We start from the raw sequence: 17,934 nt of genomic DNA on the forward strand, positions 1-17,934 counted from the left end.
GGGAAACATCTGAAACAATGTTGATCCTTTAATGAAATGTATGAGAGAACTCCATTAAGTTTTTCAGCTGTGACCAAATAACCTTTGGGAAGAAACATTTCATGCAAATCCCATTGAAATCTCTTTTAATCAACAGAAGCTAATAGTTCAGCTCGTATGCGAAGTGTCCAGCAGTACGAGCTTGAAATGGTGAAACTAATTAACTGAGTAACTTTATTTAGAGTTATTTGTGAATATAGTATTCACAGCGTTGGGGCTATTTTTGTGTATTCAGTCTTGAAAACGCAAAAGTGGCTTGACTTCTGATTGTAGGCGTGCGCATGTTCACAGCATGTAGCTCATAGCATGTTTGTTGGAAGAAATAAAGCTAATGCACGTGCTAAAACTTATTAGGAACTTGGAAATAAAAGCTGTCTGATCATGTAAATGCATATTCATTGATTTTAAATGTTACTTAAATTGTAAACATGCTGATGGCGGTGTGTATCTGTGTGTGTGGTGTTGTACAGGAAGCTGCTCTGAGAGGAAGTAGGCCAACGAACTCGTACTTGCAGAAATGAATTGTGAGAGTGTGTGTGTGCGCGCGCATGTGTAATATGATGTTCTTTAACTTTCAGTGTCATTGATGCTGGCTAAAGTATTAAAGTTCAGCGTGTGCGTCGTCCTGCTGCGTTTCTGCTCCAGACATGAATCACAGGACTCTTTTGAAGTGGTTGAGGGCAGATATCGATTGATGTCTTTTTGGAAGCATTAAATGATCTCGTTCTGCTGTTTTGCTAAACATCACTTGAAAAATAAATCCAAACTGTGACATGGGAGAATCTCTTTCAATTTCATGCAATTGATATTTTCTTTCATTTCTCTGAAGTTAAGTGGAATTTTGTCGCCAAAGCGGAGAAGCAGTTGTCCCTGGCTATCGGGGACACAGTGCACATACAGGAGTCATGTGAAGGTGAGGGATTCTGGGATATTGCATTTACTTTTGCATTTATGCATTAGGTAAAGGCTTTTATACACAGCAATGCACATTGCATTCAAAGTATACATTTGATCAGTTCATTTATTCCCTGATAATGCAACCCATGACCTTGGCGTCGCTTGCGCCATTTTCCACACTGAAAAAAAATAAATAAAGATTTTCGTACTCAGTATTGTTTTCTTGTTTTCCAGTGCAAATATCTAAACATTTTCAACTCCCCTGTTGTGTTCAAAAACTGGGTACAGCTTCTGTGTTTGGGGTCAAACTGACCCAAGTTGGTTTCCATGCAATTAGCCAAATCAAAAAATTGACATTATGAAAAACACTAAAGATTAATATAACAACAGAAAAAAAAACTTTTTTTGTGTGTTAGGGGTCAGTTTGATCCACATATAGTTATGGTTTTTTATTTTTATTTATTTTTTGTAAAACAAAAACAAAAACATATAGTGACAATTTGTACATTGAGGTGCAAATAACTACTAGTACAAATAGTATCTAACATTATTTGTACTTAGTTTAAGTAGTATGTATTACTATTTATACTTTCTCTGCCATTTTATGCCTTTAAAATGGGTTTCTCATTCGTCTTTTCAGTGCTGAAACAATCAAAACTACTTCTGACAGATATTATTTTGACTGTGTAACAGATAGAGCTAGAGGAAACAATAACTTTTTCTTGGATGATTCAGAAAATGAGTCTTAGTTTCTTAGTCTTCATTTTCATACATTCTCAGGTATTTCATATTTTAGTGTCTGAGAAGCTATAATAAAGTTATTTATTTAAAATCACTCTTTGAGTAGATTTTTTGGCAAATTGCTTGGAAACCAATGGGGTTCAATGGGAGAGTCAATATGACCTCAACACAAAAGTTGTAATAAAATTTGTACAGCCTTTTTAAAACACATTTTTAAGTCGAAACTTTGCATGCACATTCATAACCCTAAATGAGAAATATAACCAGTATTTTGAGCAGGTTGAAAAGTCGAGTGTGAGTCAGATTGGCCTCAACACAACAGGAGGGTTGAATCAAGATATATTTACTTGAGAAGCAAAATTGATAAAATTAAGCCAGCTAACACTGAATGTTCCCCTAACGTTAGTATTTTTATTTTTTAGAACCAAATATAAAATTTTTTGGATCGTTCTTATTATTAAATAACGTTCCAAGAATGTTGCAGGGAGGTTATTTTTAAATATAACTTATACAGAACATTCCCTAATGGTTATTTTTAGATTATTGTTTTGCTACCATAAAATAATATTCTCAGAATAAGTTTATGCTTGAAACAGGAAAATATCTGCCAGTGAGATCAGAAAAAATAAAATAAAAAAACATTCAAAGGGAAAACAAGATTGTTTCTGAGCTTGTTTCAGATATTTGTATAAGCTTAATCTCACAGAATTTTGATACATTTTTCAGAAAACAAGGCTTGATATCTAGTCATTTTGTTTATCAAGCAAATGTCTTGATTGAAGAACATTTTGATTGTCGTACTGTAAAACAAGACAAAAAAACTTAAGAAAATAATTTTTTAAAAGCTGTTTGAGCAACAGAAATATTCTCCTAAATTGCCTGAAATCTAAACCAGTCTGTTATTGTTTCAGGATGGTTTAAAGGTTACGTGATCAAGGACAAAGAGAAAAAAGTGAGTAAACGGCTTTTAGTTTTTGGTGTTTGTTCAAGAGCAGAAAGTTTTATTCCTGAATATCTGACCTGAAGTTCCTCTCCCACCTGTTTGCTGATTTACTTTGTTCCATATTTAAGGGAGCATTTCCTGCAAGCTTTATAGAGTTAAAGGAAGTCATCGTCGAAAAGAGAGGGTGAGTTTCTGTTCATCCGTCAGTCCACCCATCCTTCCATCTTGAAGCAAACATCCATCCCTTCTTAAAAGTCTGTGTTAAAAGAGAGCTGCCTGTTACGGCATTTAATTAAGCAGACTGCTGTAGCCTATATCCAGCTTAGGCTGTTTTCCCTTTTTTTTTAAATTTGTATATATAGGCTACTGTTTGAATGACAGCTTGGTAAATCTGTTGGCGATCAAATATTCAATATCACTACTCATCATAAGTACTTGGTACATTATCAGCGCAGCGGCAGACGTTCAAACTAATATCACGTAATTTACGTCTCTATGATGATTGGTTGATATCAGAAGGAGGCTAGCCTCCATTGCAAGGTTTCTTTTCTCAACACTCCTCAGCGCTGAAAGTGAACACTCGATGGTGATTGGCTATTTTTTTACCAACGGAGGCACAAGAGCTCAGCTTCCCCCCCCCAGCCTTCTCTATCACCTAGCGGTTGTAATTACATCAGCAGATTCGGCACATTTGCGATAGTAAAGCGGCACTTTCCAACTTCATTAACATGTTATGGTATTACAGCTGTGAAATTACAAACAAAAAATACACATTCTGAGACATGAACTGAAATGAATTGTGTAAAATTAATAAAATTAATTTTATTAACATTAAATCATCCTCCTCCCATTTTCATCTCAAAATTTTGGGGAAGCTGTGCCTCCCCTGCCTTCTCCGAGGAGCCGCCACTGAAAAATGGATAAAAACTGTTTTTGGAACCTTTATTTTTAAAGTCCCCATGAAACCAAAATTAAAGTTTTTCGGGTGTTAGTATCAATATGTTAGTCTGACTACCAGCTGTGGAGTTTTGTCCTCTGTAGAGGACATTATGTTTTAGTGATTTCTCTGTTACATGTCGCAGTGCCACAGTCTGGATGTCCTGTACAGAGCACATTCAGGGCTTTCCAGAGATACCAAATGATTGGATGTTTCACCATGACCACTCCCTCTCCTTGGTCTTTAAAAATGGCTGACATTAATTTAGTGATCAAGTGTAACACCCTTATGGAAATATGATAATATTTTGTAATTATCATTTAAATCTGACTAATTTTCAAATTGTTTGTCATAAATCAACATCTCAGGAAAATGTTATTGGGTTTCAAATCAAAATATGACCTTCTGTTATGAAACAGGACGTTGATTTCTTACTTGTACACTGTAGAGGACACCAGGACTTAAAGCAGGTTTATTACACATTTTGGGAGACACAACAAATGAATAGAGAAAACAAATATGTATCAATATTCCTATTAAATATGAGATATTATTATGCAAATCTTGCTAATTATTACTCCCATTATTGCACTTATTTGTTCATTTTATGTTGTCCCCCAAAAACACATTAATATGCAAATTAGATAGTTTATAGATACATTGTATATAATGGAAAAACTTGTTTATGGCCATTTTACACACATTTTGCATAAATAATTATTATTTTTTTTAAATATCTTTCATAACGTAGTTGAGAATCATCTTTATATAAAGTTTGGTATAAAAAATTAAAATTGATTTGTGATTAAAACACAAATCCCACTGTTTTTGCCTTTTCATGTCTATTTATGTATTTTTATTTCTTAAAAAACAGGACTTTTTAAAGTCCCGATGTCTTTTACAGAGGACATGGCATAACATGAATAAAATATAATTTTTTTATAATTTTTTTTCTTATGCTCTAAACAATGTAATGATATGACAAAATACTAAATTCACAAAACAGTTTTTTCCTGGTAGTCAGTAGGTTAAGGTTATCTATAAGGCAGTGTGCTCCAAAACAGTGACAAAATTTGCATTTAGAAGATATAAGCATTCAAAGCTTGCAGTTCGTCACTTCCGCCAAAATGGCTCAACGTTTTTTTTCTTACTTCAGCTTCTCATAAAACTTTCTGTCCAATCAAATGCTCTCTAGAATGTGAAGCGCCCGCCCCCTACACTATAAAATAGACACTGAAGCCGCGGCTGAAATCGGTCACTTGTCCACAGAATTAGTATTTTCTGTACAGTGAATGGCACGTAGTGCACTATATACTACTAATGTATCGGAGCTATTTGAATTCTACACGGAATGCTATATTTTATAGCAATATATATGAAATTGTGGCTGGCATACCCTGTCAAATGCGGCTTTACGGAGCTCAACGGCTCTGAACGGCTCTAGCCCATGCTGTGATATAAACGAATGCTATTGACTATTTTAGAAAGGGGTGGGGCTGCTTGATATGTCCCGCCCTGTCTTCTTGTTTCAGTTAAAATGACGTCAACACATAGAGTAACGCTGTGTATTTCTAAGTATTTCAGGGGACCTTTAAGAGTGTAGTGATATTACTTTTGCAGTAAGTCTACTGTGCTCAGTATGGGAGTTTTCTGAATTGCATGACCTGACAGAATGTGCAGTGTAGAGCATGAAGCACATTACAGTACGTGACATACTATATCCCACAAAGTGACCTTCTGTTCTCAGTGTGATGTATGAAGTGACAACAAGGACGATGTTTAAAGTCAAAATGAAATCAGAAGTGACAGAGTTTACTTCCTGGTCTTATTGTGAACCATTCCTCAGAACAAAATGTTTGTCTTTTTGAAAACTTAAAATTTTAATAACATTATTATATATATTAAATATATATAATTTAAATGTTTAAATGTTAAATGTATAGCATATATATAGTGGGTACGGAAAGTATTCAGACCCCCTTAAATTTTTCACTCTTTGTTATAATGCAGCCATTTGCTAAAATCATTTACATATATAAAAAATGAAATAATTAAAATATAATGTATTAATTTCAGACATGATAACTGGACGTCACTCTGTCAATGATAGTCATGATATATACTGCTGGATGTGTCACTTCCAAGTGAAACATCCAAAATAATAACTCTATTAAATGTGCATGACCTGAACTTCTGACCAATTCAGTGCTTGTCTTTTTTTCCATCAGTCCAGTAAGAAGGAGCGTTTCAGTCAGGTGCAGCGGCTGATGTGGGATCTGATGGAGTGGCGTTCACAGCTCCTGTCCGGGACGCTGCCGAGTGACGAGTTCAAGGAGCTCAAACAGAAAGTCACCTCAAAGATCGACTACGGAAATAAGTACGTATTTCGAGTGTCTGTTCCACTTGTGTTCGTGTCTGTGTGCATTTTTTACTATGGTAATATAAACCATGCATACATTCATATCCTAATTCGTAGTATATGAATGTAATCATACAGTACTATGGTATTATCATCTGATATCATCATTGTACCATAGTGCAAACACACATCTGATAAAGCAGAGAATAATATGATCCAGTCGGCTGGTATAATTCCTCTGCAGAACTTCAGTGATTTGCTCTAGGCTGTTGTTAATGGATTTGTTAATTTGTACATTAACATTAAGGAATTAATTAACAAACCTGAAGGGGATAAAAATGTCTTTCTGACACCTGAACATTAATGAATTAGCATTGTCATGGATTCAGATCTATTTCTTGGTCTGTTTTCACATGATTACAAGTTAATTATTGTTTTCTCAAGATAATGAGTTATATATCCAATATTAGTGTCCTCAGTGTAAACATTTGGGAAAGAAAATACTTGGTGCTTTTGATTTGATTTTGTTTGTGTTGTTGTATTTTCTTGTGCTGTTTCTTGCAATTAGTTTCTTTGTTCTTATTTCATTACTGAATGTTTAATTGTCTTCGATAAGCTTGAGAACTTAAATTAGCTAGGCTAGTATTAGTTTTTGTTGTGATATCAAATTAGAGAATTGTGAAATTTCTAAAATTATCTAACATTTTTGGCATTGTAACAACCTTAGTTCCTGCAAAAATTACTTTCATTTTGATATATATTGTTTGTCATGAAATAAAATTACTCTCATCGTAATGTAAGATTTTGCCTAGTGACATTATACAAATATTTGGTACAAATACAAACATTTCAATATTTTGATAAAAATATATCCCAGGGTTATGATTGTTAACTAAATACTAAAAACATTTTGTTGAAATAAAATAAGATACAGATGAAAAATGTAAAACTAAAGGAAATATAGATGTGAATGAGTTTAAAATAAAGCACAACAATTATTCCCTGAAAATAAGAGCAAACTATGAGTTAAATTAAAACTGGAATACAAATACATTTGTAATATTTTAAAAACAAAAACCAATTAAAATTATGAAATTACATAAGAAAGTGACTAAAAATTTAAATAATATTAAAATGAAAAATGAAAATGTAAAATAAAAGCCAATTCAAAAAAAAAATCTATAATAGTATATAAATAATACTAAAATAACATGTATTATTAACATAAAATAACAATTCATTAAACTGACAGATTACTTCTTGAGCGTAATGATCATGTGAAAAAAAATAAGTGTGAATCCATGTCAGCTGTGGACTTCTGCGGGGATGTTGCTTTCTGTGATGTGCAAGAATGAGTCTTGAAATGTAGGAAGTCACGTCTAAGGTGCATCTTGGGACTCGCGCTTCTCCAGCAGAGCTCCGGGCAAGAGCACATATGTCAGATAATTTCAAGGATCTGTGTGTGTGCACTGAATTATCATGTGAATTAGATGTGTGTGTGAGTACAAACAGTCAAACTCCAAGTCAAATTAAGCGTTATTCTGCCTCCAGGATCTTGGAGCTGGATGTGGTGGTACGGGACACCGATGGGAATATTCTGGACCCAGAGCGCGCAAGCGTCATCAGCCTCTTCAGAGCACACGAGGATGCTACGGCCAAGATCACAGAGCGCATTAAAGAGGAACAGGTTTTCATTTCACTTTCATTTAATGGTTTGCAGATGAACCCTGAGAATGAAACCACAAGGAGCTTCTTGCATGTTCAAGCATCAGAAAGCGAGTTTATAGTTTTAATGAGACGTTTTTAGATGTTCGGGATGACTGAACAAACGAAATCAATGAACTCCCATAGCTTTACCTTCCTTCGGTCTGGTTCTGCTGTGAATTCATGCTGAATATCCCCCTGTAACCCCACTGGAGTAACTTAATGACCTCACCTGAGATGGATCAACTTCATTAAAATAATTCATCACCCAGAACTCCATAGGATCTGCATACTAATGCCCTAGCAGCCACCCAGACACCCTAGCAAAACAATAATAATGCCCAAGCGACCACTTTGCAATGCCTTAGCAACCACCCAGACATCCTAGAAACCACTTAGCAATGCTAGTCATACTAGAAACTTCCAGGCTGGTGTGTTGAGGCAAGTTGGAGCTAAACTCTGCAGGACACCAGCCCTACAAAACCGAGTTTGGAGACCCCAATCTAGACAGCCTAGCAACCACTCAGACACCCACCAACTCCACAGTTTGCCCTAGCAACCACTTATCAACTAGGGCTGGGTATCGAGTTCGATACTTTTTAGGCACCGACCGAATTGCCTCGATACTATCGAGTATCGAAAAACGTCTCGTCGTTCGGTACCAAATTTCGATACCTAAGGGGTTAATCTCATCAACGTCAATGAGGCGCTGATCGATCAGTGTTTGACATCCGCGAGAGCGATGTGAAAACGTACGGAGCAATCTGCTTGTGGTACTATAGCCTAATACACCGAGAGGCGCTGATCGATCAGTGTTTGACATCCGCGAGAGCGATGTGAATACGTACGGAGCAATCTGCTTGTGGTACTATAGCCTAATACACCGATAGGTCTGCACAGTCGGTCCGCGACTGTGACACTCAGAGATGTGGCTCACACGTGAGGACTTAGTGTGAATGCGTCCCAGCCCCTGTAGTTGTAAGGCTACATTTACACTGGTGTGCTTTTGTTTTAAAATGAAAACGATCCTCGTCTTACTGGCATTTCCACTGCGTTTCAAGCTGGTTTTCCACTATCTCCGACAAATGACATACCGAAAGTCATTCATTTCCAATGGAGAGTAGCGCGGGAGCTGTGTTATGCAATCATATGCAGATGTCCGTTCATACTTCAAGTCCGAAAGCGCGTGTTATGTGACCATTCATGCACACTGTAACATCATGCTACATAAGACCAGGGTTTAAACTGGGCCGGGGGCCGTCTGGGGCTGAGCCCCGGCACTTATAGACTCGATCATGGAAGAGAGAGCACAGGCAGACAGCGCTAGAAACTGCTAATGCTCATCAGTAAATCAGTAGAAAATGAATAGAAATTACGATTCTGTCTGAGCTAGGTGATTCTGTCACACGTACTAGTGTAAATGTAGCTAACAGATGTGTAAACTGAAGACTATTTGAGCTTTATTAAAACTATTTGCACTGATTTTTAGTTTGTTACATTTTGTTCCTTTGTGCAGTGGCTTTGAGTCTGTATAAACATCAACAAGCTGAAAAATAATACCAAAGTTTTTTTTTTAGATAATGTAATCTTGTTCAAATAGATTTCATAAAATTGGTATTGAAAAAAGTATCGTTCAGGAACCGGTATCGAAGTCAAGGTATCGGTATCGATATCAACAATTTTTGAACGATACCCAGCCCTACTCTCAACCACATAGCAATGTCTTAGCAACCACACAGAACACATTAGCAACCCAGCAAGTGTTAAATAAGACTCTGTTATGGTGGTAGTGAGTTTTACACAGGTTAACACCAGTCAGGTTTTTCATAAACTCTGATAATTTAAACTCTGTTTACCACCAGCTCCCATCTCTTCTGTTCTGCTCTGTGTAGTCCAACGTTCAGCTGGATCATTCTGGAGTATCCGCACGGATCCAGTCTTCTCCCACTCACAGCCTGTATGTCTTTGTGCGTAACTTTGTGTGTCGTATCGGTGAGGATTCGGAGCTCTTCATGTCTCTTTACGACCCCAACAAACAGACCAACATCAGGTGCGTCTCACCGACACACTCTTTAATGATCAGTCTAAGAGGAGTTTGTCATAAATCAAACACTGTCTCTGTCTGTCTGTGCAGTGAGAATTATTTGGTCCGATGGGGAGATAAAGGTTTGCCCAAGGACATTGAGATGCTCAACAGTCTGAAGGTGGTCTTTACAGTGAGTCACTTACAGATTTCACTCGTCTGTCTTGGGTATCTATGGAAGCCCATTTCTGCCACATGAGTAAAAAAAAAACGCTTTGGTGAATCATAATTATGAGATACAAATGTCAAAATTATGACATAAAGGTCAAATTACATAATAATGACTTAGTATCTCGTAATTGACTTTTTATATCATTATTTGTTTTTCCCCCCTCATAATTAATGGACATAAATTTGACTTTTTATGTCAAATTTGTAAAATTATGGCATAAAAAGTAAAAACTATCTCATAATTATGACTTTTCATGTCATATATTTGACTTTTTATGCTATATATATGACTTTTTATCTCATCATTTTGTCTTTTTAATTCAAAATTATGACAAAAAGTCAAATGACATAATGACTTAGTATCTCGTAAGTGACTTTTTATGTCATAATAAATTTTTTTCCCTCATAATTATTACTGTCATAAATTTCACTTTGGTCATAAATCATAATTATGGCATAACACGTAAAAATTATCTCATAATCATGACTTTATATGTCATAATTATAACTTTGATCTCGTAATTATAACATTTCATGCCATAAATGTGACTTTTTATGTTATATGTGACTTTATCTCATAATTTTGACTTTTTAATTGGATGATTTTTCTCAATTATGACACAAATGTGACTTTTTATGCCATATTTCTGACGTTTTATAGCATGATGAGATTTTATGTCATAATTGTAACTTTTTGTTGACTAATATGTTTTTTATAACTTTTTATATAATAAATTTTATTTAATTGGATAATTATAACTTATATTATACATTTTTTATATCTTATATTATTATATCTCATTTTAAACTTTTTTCCCCTCATAATTATGACTGTCATAAATTTTTATCTAATAATTATGAGACTTTTTTGTCTTGCTGTAGTTTTGACTAATATCTCATAGTTGAAACTTTTTAATCTAATAATTATGATTTACCAAAGCACGTTTCTTTTCTTATATGGTGAAAATGGGCTTTCCATGAATATTCCAAAGAAACTTTTTTTGTGATGATAGAGATTTTTTGATGTCCCAAGGCAGGCATATTCAAATGGCGGACCGCGGTCCGGATCTGGACCTCTGCTTGGTTCCAACCGGGCCGCGAGACATAATGGCAACGGCAGCACCATTTTACCATTTCTAAATGAAGTGAGCAGCACTTCAAAACAACGGAGCGGTTCAAACCACAAGCGCTCAGGGTCATTTAGTGTAATTCTTTCAAGCCCTTCTCGTGTGAGTTGCTTCTCTTCAAAGACACTAAAGTGGCATTAAGCACTGCAGATGATGCTTAAACAGAAGGAGAAACACAGTTGCTAAAACACTGCAGAATACAACAATGCTGCAAATATAGTTATTTTTACCTAGCGTACTGCGACTGTTCAAACCAGGTTTGAGACAAGTTTTTTTTTTCATCTACATTTAGCATTATTAATCAGTATGTTAAGAGCATTTTAAAAATAAAAATTTTGTTAAAATTGTGGAAATTATTTGTAGATGGCAAGGAAAGACAACATAAACACTTGACATTACTAGTTAACTTTGTTTTCTGCACATGATGAGAGCGTTATGATTATGTTTGTTTAAGCAAAATCTAAAAACACTCCAGACTTCAAGAGGAAAACTCTGAACCCCCATACAGTATCTTTTCTGTCACATGGCCTTCTGCCTTACATAAGTATCTAAACGTAAAAAATAATAATAGCCTGATAAAACATCTGATCTTATCTTTTAATAATCATATCTAATTGGGCTCAACTGATGATTTTTTTATTTGGATATATTTATTTAATTATTTTTTAATAGAAAAATTCTCAGAAGCCACTGACCTTTGGCTCTGAAGACCCAATATCCAATATGGAAATGTGTAACTATTCCTATATATATATATATATATATATATGTATATATATATATATATACATAGTTCTTACATGTTATTATTGAAAGTAACTTTCAAAACATAAAATTATAGCTTTAATAAGTCAATATATATACACATATTTGTGTATGTATGCATGTATACACACATACACACACACACATATATATATTATACACATATTTCTCTAATAACAGTGACATTTTGAAAGTATCTTGTTTAAAACTATAATAACTTGTATAGATAGATAGATAGATAGATAGATGACATAATTATGACTTTCTATACCTTATGATTTTACCATATTTTCACCACACACACACACACACACAAAATAAAATAATTATGAGATTAAAAAAATTGCAATTATGAGATAAAAGTCAAAATTACAGTATGACAAAAATCTAAATTATGAGATAAGTCAAAATCAAAATGTTATGAGCAAAAGTCATAAATATGACCTAAAAAAATCTAATTTATGATACAAGGCAAATTAGGGAAAATTCATCTCAAATTATGAGATTATAAAGTCATAAATATGGCATTAAAAAGTCAAATTGATTCTCTCTCTCTCTCTCTCTCTCTCTCTCTCTCATTCCTGTCATCTCTCTCTCTCTATATATATATATATATTTCTGAATGTATCCATTAAATAAATGCATAATATTTATTCATGTTAATATTTAAAATAATAATTTTTATTACTTTTTTTCTCTGTTTCTGTGTATGTGTGTTTTTAGGGTTATAGCTGAGAATGACTTTCTTCACACTCTCCTCAACAAAGTAACAACGTCGCGAGGTGACTGCGGAGGTCAAGGTACGGCTCAGAGCAGTTATCTGTGCTCAAATGAGGCACAGCATCACCGCTCGCTCCGCTAATGCTTTAACACTTGCTGGACCCATAATCCCGCCTGCCCACACTCACACACAGAGACACAATACAGCAGAACAGAGTGATTGAGTGATGAGAGATGGTTGAGCTTTATGACTGCCATTAAAACAGACATTAGAGAATGAGAAAGGATGAACAAAAAAAGTTAAAACTTAATTTATGGTGTTATTTTACCTTATTCATCCACCATATGCACCTGCTATAATTCATATGCTTCTCTAAAGAATATTTTGAAATCATTCTATATGTCTAGACACATAAGTTTCATTGTAGAGAAATTCCTTGCATTCCTGTCATGATCCTGATGGTGAAACTAATATAAAACATTAAACACCATGTCAGGTCTGTGGGTCACCATGAAAGCTCTAGTGGGAGACATCGTCCAGATCCGAAAGGAATATCCCCACCTGGTGGACCGGAGCACCGTGGTTGCGCGAAAACTGGGTTTTCCCGAGATCATCATGCCGGGTGACATCCGCAATGACATCTACCTCACGCTGCACTCCGGAGACTTCGACAAGTACAACAAAACCACACAGAAGAACGTGGAGGTCATTATGCTGGTGTGTGACGAGGAGGGGAAGGTTGTGCCGGTGAGTGTGACCCCTGACCGTGAGGCCAAAGGTCAGCCTGATCTCACTGGGATGGGGCTTTCTTTGTTGATTGACAGCTCTTTTGTGCTATTGTATAGAACTCAATCTGTCTGGGAGCTGGAGATCGGCCTGTAAATGAATATAGATATTTATTCATGTTAATATTTAAAATAATAATTTTTATTACTTTTTTTCTCTGTTTCTGTGTATGTGTGTTTTTAGGGTTATAGCTGAGAATGACTTTCTTCACACTCTCCTCAACAAAGTAACAACGTCGCGAGGTGACTGCGGAGGTCAAGGTACGGCTCAGAGCAGTTATCTGTGCTCAAATGAGGCACAGCATCACCGCTCGCTCCGCTAATGCTTTAACACTTGCTGGACCCATAATCCCGCCTGCCCACACTCACACACAGAGACACAATACAGCAGAACAGAGTGATTGAGTGATGAGAGATGGTTGAGCTTTATGACTGCCATTAAAACAGACATTAGAGAATGAGAAAGGATGAACAAAAAAAAGTTAAAACTTAATTTATGGTGTTATTTTACCTTATTCATCCACCATATGCACCTGCTATAATTCATATGCTTCTCTAAAGAATATTTTGAAATCATTCTATATGTCTAGACACATAAGTTTCATTGTAGAGAAATTCCTTGCATTCCTGTCATGATCCTGATGGTGAAACTAATATAAAACATTAAACACCATGTCAGGTCTGTGGGTCACCATGAAAGCTCTAGTGGGAGACATCGTCCAGATCCGAAAGGAATATCCCCACCTGGTGGACCGGAGCACCGTGGTTGCGCGAAAACTGGGTTTTCCCGAGATCATCATGCCGGGTGACATCCGCAATGACATCTACCTCACGCTGCACTCCGGAGACTTCGACAAGTACAACAAAACCACACAGAAGAACGTGGAGGTCATTATGCTGGTGTGTGACGAGGAGGGGAAGGTTGTGCCGGTGAGTGTGACCCCTGACCGTGAGGCCAAAGGTCAGCCTGATCTCACTGGGATGGGGCTTTCTTTGTTGATTGACAGCTCTTTTGTGCTATTGTATAGAACTCAATCTGTCTGGGAGCTGGAGATCGGCCTGTAAATGAATATAGATCAGTCATTTACTACCAGATCAAACAACCTCGCTGGATGGAAACTTTTAAGGTAAGAAGTGAGTGAGACATTGAGCCTACTACCAATCTGTCTGTGAATTAGTATCAACAAAATCCATCTTTGCACTGCAGATCTGGCACATAAGCATATATATATATATATATGTATGTATATATCTATGTATACTACTGTTAAATGACTTTTATATATCACAATGGTAATTCACAGGTTTTTTGCACCCCCGATCCAATCCAAGTCATTGAATATTGAGGATCTGCAGATACAGTGTCCCGATCAGATACTTATATAGTCCGAGTGTTTGCTGCACAATTCAAGTACATTCATTTTATTAAAATCAATCAAATGTATACAGAGTTGTGCAGAGAGTAAAAGTAATATATGTATATATCATAAGAGACGCTCTCTCTATGTATATACTGTATATGCACATCTTGAATAAAGACATTGGTAGGTGTAACATGTTACATAAAAAATGTAGACATTGAAAACAGACTGTGTGGTCACAATTATGAATATGGAACTACTGATATAAACTTCCTATATTTTATATGTACAATAAGCAGAATAATTACAACATAAAGGGAACAAAGTGGAGATATGGTTAGAAAGCATGAAGCTTGTGGTGTCAGAATGCAGTCCATCAGTCAAATCCAAGTGGATTATAAGTGGTAATATATATATATATATATATATATATATATATATATATATATATATATATATATATATTTATTAGGGGTGGAACGGTTTGCGGTAAAAAATCGAACCGTACAGTTCTCCACACACGGTTCGGCACGCGCTAGGACCGTGGTTCAACTTAAATCTGATAACGCATCTGTAATATGGTTTGCTATAAATAACACGTAAACCAAACAGGGCTTGGCTAATCTGTTTCTGTTGATGGATGCACATTCTGCCTCCCCCATACATTACAACAACAGCGATGGAAAAAAAAAAACGTGGACAAACCATTCACTCTTGTTTAGTGCGAATGCCGTATGTTGGAATATGAGCATTTATTCCGTCATCACCCGTACCGAACGTGGTGCATATGCACCGATATGCACTGAACTGGATCAGTGCATTCTCTAATCAAACAGCAACAACTAATAAATCACTCACTGCTCTTTATTGAATAGCTTTTGTAACTTTAATAAAGATTAATGTTTAATTTATACAGTCAAATATGTAATGCTGTTTTACATTTCATTACTTTATTAAATTTCTGTACCTAAAAATTAATGTTAGACCTACCTAAAAAAAACTGAAAATCACTGTTTATTTTATATCTTTATTCTATTGTATTTATTTGTGCTGTTGCTTGTAGTTAGATAGATTATTCTTATTTTCATTTGACAGTATAGTTTTTGCCTAAACATAGCACATACCGAACCATACCGAAACTGTGATTCAAACCAAACCGTAAGTAAGTTGAACCGTTCCACCCCTAATATATATATATATATATATATTTATATATATATATATATATAAATATTTATAAATATGAAACTAAAACCGCCAATAGGTGGCAGCAAGTGTTAATAAATGAAAGCGACAGATTCAATAAAAGCGACTGATTCATTCATGAACAAATCAAGTGACCACTGTCTTTATGAATCATTGAATCATTCATTGAATCAATGTCTCACCCAATTCATTTAAAAAAATGCTTGTCAGTTGTCGGGCACACCCTTTGAGAACTGATGCCATGGGCCAAACTAAAATATAAAATAAAAAAGGAAAAATAAATGTCTTGGAAAAAGAGCACTTATCTAGTCAGAGGCCAAATAAAAAAAGGTGCTTGAGCACCACTTCTGTGTGTGTGCATGTCAAACAGCCCTGACAGCTCATTTTTCTTCCAGCATATTACACATTTTTAGGTGAAACATGATGTTTAACAAAAAAACATGACTTGATTTTGTCCATATATTTTATGCATTTAACAATTGTATCCATCCATTATACATTTACGGAGTCAGGTGATTTGGAGGGGAGCGTTTGAAAATAAAAGCACCATAATAAGAGCTTAATTGTTCACAATTAGACCAGGATCATTTTGAAAGCAGATCATTTGATGTTGAGTCTAATCCTTTTGTATCCTTTCAGTCTGCATGCAGTAATGTTTTCCTCTGGCCTGTAGGTGGCGATTCCTCTGGAGGAGATGCCCAGAATCCACCTGCGCTTCATGTTCCGTCATCGATCCTCACAGGAGTGTAAGTTTAGCAGCTTTAGTGTCTCCTGCAGTCATGAACTACAGTTTTTTAAAATATGTGAAGACACCAGTGAGCAGACAGCATAAAATAATGTGACATCAAGTCTTAATTTTAAAATGTATAGTATGTCCCAGTACTGTGTACTGTCTCGCCACATATTCAAAAGTATATACTTTACAATCAGCAGTTTTGCAGAGCATGCTAATGTAGTTGTACGCAGACTGGGATTCTGGCCCACTCTTATATATATATATATATATATAAATATTTATAAATATGAAACTAAAACCGCCAATAGGTGGCAGCAAGTGTTAATAAATGAAAGCGACAGATTCAATAAAAGCGACTGATTCATTCATGAACAAATCAAGTGACCACTGTCTTTATGAATCATTGAATCATTCATTGAATCAATGTCTCACCCAATTCATTTAAAAAATGCTTGTCAGTTGTCGGGCACACCCTTTGAGAACTGATGCCATGGGCCAAACTAAAATATAAAATAAAAAAGGAAAAATAAATGTCTTGGAAAAAGAGCACTTATCTAGTCAGAGGCCAAATAAAAAAAGGTGCTTGAGCACCACTTCTGTGTGTGTGCATGTCAAACAGCCCTGACAGCTCATTTTTCTTCCAGCATATTACACATTTTTAGGTGAAACATGATGTTTAACAAAAAAACATGACTTGATTTTGTCCATATATTTTATGCATTTAACAATTGTATCCATCCATTATACATTTACGGAGTCAGGTGATTTGGAGGGGAGCGTTTGAAAATAAAAGCACCATAATAAGAGCTTAATTGTTCACAATTAGACCAGGATCATTTTGAAAGCAGATCATTTGATGTTGAGTCTAATCCTTTTGTATCCTTTCAGTCTGCATGCAGTAATGTTTTCCTCTGGCCTGTAGGTGGCGATTCCTCTGGAGGAGATGCCCAGAATCCACCTGCGCTTCATGTTCCGTCATCGATCCTCACAGGAGTGTAAGTTTAGCAGCTTTAGTGTCTCCTGCAGTCATGAACTACAGTTTTTTAAAATATGTGAAGACACCAGTGAGCAGACAGCATAAAATAATGTGACATCAAGTCTTAATTTTAAAATGTATAGTATGTCCCAGTACTGTGTACTGTCTCGCCACATATTCAAAAGTATATACTTTACAATCAGCAGTTTTGCAGAGCATGCTAATGTAGTCAAGTAATTTTATCTTGATTTAAGAATGTTTAATATAATGTCATTTATACTGGAAACAAGGCAAAAACACAGAGTAAGAAAATCAATTGCAGTGTAAACTACAAATCAGTAAACATTTATGTCTGATAATATGGTGGATGACAGGTAAGCTAA

The 17,934-nt window shown here is 35.5% G+C and overlaps 1 protein-coding gene across 1 annotated transcript; it reads left to right on the forward strand.

The window, feature by feature from the left end:
• Window positions 1–467: 467 nt before the first annotated feature.
• LOC107596368 (dedicator of cytokinesis protein 2-like) lies at window positions 468–17,574 on the forward strand. Its single transcript, XM_016287092.1, has 16 exons — window positions 468–528; window positions 869–952; window positions 2,589–2,629; window positions 5,786–5,934; window positions 7,468–7,603; window positions 9,513–9,670; window positions 9,755–9,836; window positions 10,912–11,069; window positions 12,490–12,566; window positions 12,984–13,234; window positions 13,333–13,391; window positions 13,457–13,533; window positions 13,952–14,202; window positions 14,301–14,399; window positions 16,513–16,585; window positions 17,498–17,574. The coding sequence occupies exons 1-16, from the start codon at window positions 468–470 to the stop codon at window positions 17,572–17,574; spliced, it is 1,833 nt and encodes a 610-aa protein (XP_016142578.1).
• The last annotated feature ends 360 nt before the right edge of the window (window positions 17,575–17,934 follow it).

Source organism: Sinocyclocheilus grahami, unplaced genomic scaffold (genome assembly GCF_001515645.1).
Source record: "Sinocyclocheilus grahami isolate Dianchi unplaced genomic scaffold, SAMN03320097.WGS_v1.1 scaffold218.1, whole genome shotgun sequence".
In the NCBI taxonomy this organism is placed as follows: Eukaryota; Metazoa; Chordata; class Actinopteri; order Cypriniformes; family Cyprinidae; genus Sinocyclocheilus; species Sinocyclocheilus grahami.

What these genes read in the sequence shown, in the direction of transcription:
- LOC107596368 (XM_016287092.1), top strand. Translation starts at nt 468, where the DNA reads ATGCTGATGGCGGTGTGTATCTGTGTGTGTGGTGTTGTACAGGAAGCT. An exon ending in TCAAACCACAAGCGCTCAGG is followed by an intron (nt 11,070 to 12,489) that starts GTCATTTAGTGT and finishes GTGTGTTTTTAG; the next exon opens with GGTTATAGCTGAGAATGACT. An exon ending in AGGTGACTGCGGAGGTCAAG is followed by an intron (nt 12,567 to 12,983) that starts GTACGGCTCAGA and finishes ACACCATGTCAG; the next exon opens with GTCTGTGGGTCACCATGAAA.